We start from the raw sequence: 3,871 nt of genomic DNA, 5'->3' as shown, positions 1-3,871 counted from the left end.
TATACAAGGATAGCATCATATAGTTCCTAATCTAACAGCACTTGCAACCCCAATTCTGTTTGCTTTGCACAAATGATGGAATTCAGACATCCCTTGACAACACAGGGGTAAACAAGAAAGTTTAAAGAAGTCTTGGGTTAACAAACCCGGATATCAACCAGAAACGAAGGACAAAAACTCAAATTGGTTCACTATTGGGAGATAAGATGAGGGCTTGATTTTTTTAATAGCTGAAGAGGGTTAAATCCTAAATGCCCTTATCATTTCAAATGCATCCAATTCAACAAAAATGTGGTCTCGACATGTATAAACTAGCAAGTTCTAGAATGCCAATACCATGCGTGATACCCACTCAATCAAGCAAAATAGAGCAAACAAGAATAATATGCTCAAGCAAGGCTCAAAAGCTCCCCAAAAGTTACAAGAATGGGTCAATTCCTGCATATTCAACATTCAACGACATTGCCAAGGGAAACAAAATGCATAGCTAGCATACTTAACCACAGAACCACTCACTTTCATCACAGCAACATGCCCCAACACTAACAAGCATAAAAATAACCAAAAAGCCGACTAACTACAATGTTTTTCATTTTTCATTTTTTTTCTTTTTTTTTGTATCATTCATCCCATGTGTTTTTTTTTTTTTTAAAAGTAACAAAGCAAAAAGAACTAATGAAAAAGAACTAATGGAAGCCACTCACTCCCCCCACACCTAAAATCTACATTGTCTTCAATGTAGAAAAGACAAATGAAGTATATGGGGAAAAGAAAAGAAACTTCCCTGACTACCGGGGAGAGAAAGTGAGACACTAAGGCGGAGGAGGTGAGACGGCTGCGTGCACAAGGTGGTGTGGTGGCGGCGGACGCAACACCAACAGGAAGGAGAAGACTGAAGTTTCTTTTTCGGAAGGGTTGGAAGGCGTGGGCACGCCTTAGAAGTTATAGTCGTCTGACCGTCAATTCCAAAACTCCATTCCTTAGGTGTGATGACCTAGCGTGGGCATGCCTAGCTGCCAATTTCCTGTCACAAAATAACAACCCATTAAATGACACTAACACTTAACAAAAACTTAAAAAAATATAAGAAAACTAAAACAAAAGAAGCCTTGGGTTGCCTCCCAAGCAGCGCCTTTCTTTAATGTCTTTGGCTAGACATAGCACCACTCTTTAGTCTGGATGTAGTTGAATTTTCCTTGTAATTGGTGGCCCTCCTCCAGGATCCACATGGCCATTGAGTGCAACTTTTTTTCTAAATTTTCTCTCCATTTTTACCTCATGAATTGCTTTCATCCTATAGGACTTGTTCGCAGCAACATTGAATTTACCCCTATAAGCAAATTTAGAAAATTCTTGCACAGAGGGATTAGTGGTATACATAGCAAACACAGAATGAGAGTTAACAGGATGTTTTATTGTATCAAAAATATTAAAGTGGACTATTTCTCCATCAAATTCCATCGTGAGAGTACCCTTACTAACATCAATTTTAGTTTGAGCAGTACTCAAAAATGGTCTTCCTAATATAATGGGTGATGGATTTGGGGCACTTCTATCATCCATGTAAAGCACATAAAAATCAGCAGGAAAAATTAATCCATCTACTTGCACTAAAACATCCTCAACTATCCCATCCGGATAAGCACATGTGCGATCAGCTAATTGAATTATTATCCCCATTTCTTTTAAAGGTCCTAAATTTAGGGAATCATAGATTGACTTAGGCATCACGTTAATAGAAGCCCCTAAATCTATCATGGCATTTTTGACACCAGAATGACCAATCTTACAGGGGATAGCAAACATACCCGGATCTCCGCATTTGGGTGGGAGTTTCCTTTGAAGCACAGCTGATACATTCTCTCCTACCATCACTCTTTCATCACCCCTTAGCTTTCTTTTGTTAACGCACAAGTCTTTCAAGAAATTTGCGTATTTGGGTACCTGCTTAATCGCGTCCAATAGGAGGATGTTTACTTGAACTTTGCGGAACACATTCAGGATTTCTTTTTCCTTTTCTGCCCTCTTTGTCTTTTCCAACCTGCAAGGAAAAGGAGCTATATTAGATTTAATAGGGATCGAAGGAATAGATGTTACCTTAGACTCCTTGCGAATACGCCCTTCCTCTTCAATTTCCTTCTCTATCTCCTCTTCACTTTTGCTTTTTGAACTTTTCACTTTGGACCCTTCCAGTTCCTTGCCATTCCTCAGCGTCATAGCACTTACATTCCTGGGATTTACCTCGGATTGCGATGGCAGTTTCCCATAAACGTGGGACTCCAAACGGTTGATAGCAATTGCCATATGGCTTATTCGAGCCTCCATATCCTTCATACCTGATTTTGTGTCCTGCTGGAACTGATTGGTGCTCATGGTTAAAGCTCTAGTTTCTTGCTGGAGTTGAGCCATATTTGTGGTCAATGACCTGGTCTCTTGCTGGAGCTGGGCGGTAGTCGTGGCTAGGCTCTTGACAATATCCTCCAAGGAACTCCCTGTGTTGGAGGATGAGAGTTGCGGTTTCGGTTGCCATGGTTGCTGAAATCCTGGTGGACGATTGGAGAATGCATTTTGTGGCCTATTTCCATAGCTGAAATTGGGGTGATCTCTCCAACCCGGATTGTACGTGTTGGAGTATGGATCGTATTGCCTCCGAGGCGCGGGCACGCCTCCAGCCATGTTCACTTGCTCAGCCCCTTCCTCTTGCAATATAGGGCATAAGTCAGTATGGTGGCCCATATTTGTGCAGATTCCACAGGCCTTTACTTGGGGCACATTTCCCACCACTAATTGTCGAACAACGGATGTTAGCTCCGATATCTGCTGCTGGAGGGATGACGTCTCCACCTCGTTGACTCTACGGGGAGGGTTGCTCTCACGTAAGCCAAATTGCTGGGAGTTCTCTGCCATGGTTTCGATGAGCTCCCACGCTTCCCTCGGTGTCTTGTTTGCAAGTGCCCCACCACTCGCAGCATCAATGATACTCCTATCTGTTGATTGGAGCCCTTCATAGAAGTATTGGATTAACAGTTGCTCACTAATTTGATGCTGCGGGCATCTAGTGCACAACTTGTTAAACCTTTCCCAGTATTCATACAAGGACTCATCGGGATATTGTTTAATGCCGCAGATCTCCTTCCTCAAACTCGCAGCCCGGGATGTAGGGAAGAATTTTTCCAAAAATTTCTTTTTCAACTGTGCCCATGTGGTAATACTACCTGCTGGTAGGTAGTACAGCCAATCTTTAGCTGCATCCTTGAGAGAGAACGGAAAGGCTCTCAGTCTAATTTGCTCTTCAGTGACCCCAGGAGGTTTCATACTAGAGCAAACCACCTCGAACTCCTTTACGTGCTTGTGGGGTTCTTCGCCAGAGAGACCATGGAAATAAGGTAAGAGTTGAATCAACCCCGACTTCAGTTCGAAAGCAGTATTCTCAGCCAAGGCGGGGAATGTGATGCATAAGGACTGGTGAGTCAGCTCCGGGGCAGCCAACTCCCTCAATGTTTGGGTGTTGGCCATGCTTATTTCGTCTTCTACTGGCTCGTTTGCAATAAATAAGTGCCCTTCTTTTCGTCTCTTGGTCTCTTGCCTCCGCTTACGCGCTGCCTTCTCAACCTCCGCGTCGTATATCAATTCACCTGTGCGAGAAGAACGGGGCATAAACTAGCAAAAGTACCAAGAAAGATAAAATAAAATAAAAATAAAATAAGAACTGAATTTGAAAAGAAACAAATAATCCAAACGCCAACTCCCCGGCAACGGCGCCAAAAATTGACAGGTGCCGAACCTGTGCAATAATAAATACCTACTCGAGAAAAATACAGATTTTTGTATATAGCGATGAGTAGGGTCGAATCCACAGGGATTGGGGATA

General features: G+C 42.7%; 1 protein-coding gene and 1 non-coding gene across 2 annotated transcripts; one reads left to right on the top strand and one right to left on the bottom strand.

Annotated features, from left to right (window-relative positions):
• Positions 1–1,009: 1,009 nt before the first annotated feature.
• Positions 1,010–3,657, bottom strand: LOC113716065 (uncharacterized). The gene is made up of 3 exons (XM_027240366.1): positions 2,227–3,657; positions 1,606–1,944; positions 1,010–1,024 (listed from the first exon to the last, which is right to left on the bottom strand). Exons 1-3 carry the CDS (start codon positions 3,655–3,657, stop codon positions 1,010–1,012), a joined length of 1,785 nt encoding a protein of 594 aa, XP_027096167.1.
• Positions 3,038–3,144, top strand: LOC113717438 (small nucleolar RNA R71). The gene has a single exon (XR_003454369.1). It is a non-coding gene; the product is annotated as a small nucleolar RNA R71 (small nucleolar RNA).
• Positions 3,658–3,871: the final 214 nt, after the last annotated feature.

This window comes from Coffea arabica, chromosome 11c (assembly GCF_036785885.1).
Source record: "Coffea arabica cultivar ET-39 chromosome 11c, Coffea Arabica ET-39 HiFi, whole genome shotgun sequence".
Classification (NCBI taxonomy): Eukaryota; Viridiplantae; Streptophyta; class Magnoliopsida; order Gentianales; family Rubiaceae; genus Coffea; species Coffea arabica.
This window is presented reverse-complemented; position numbering and strand designations above follow the sequence as displayed.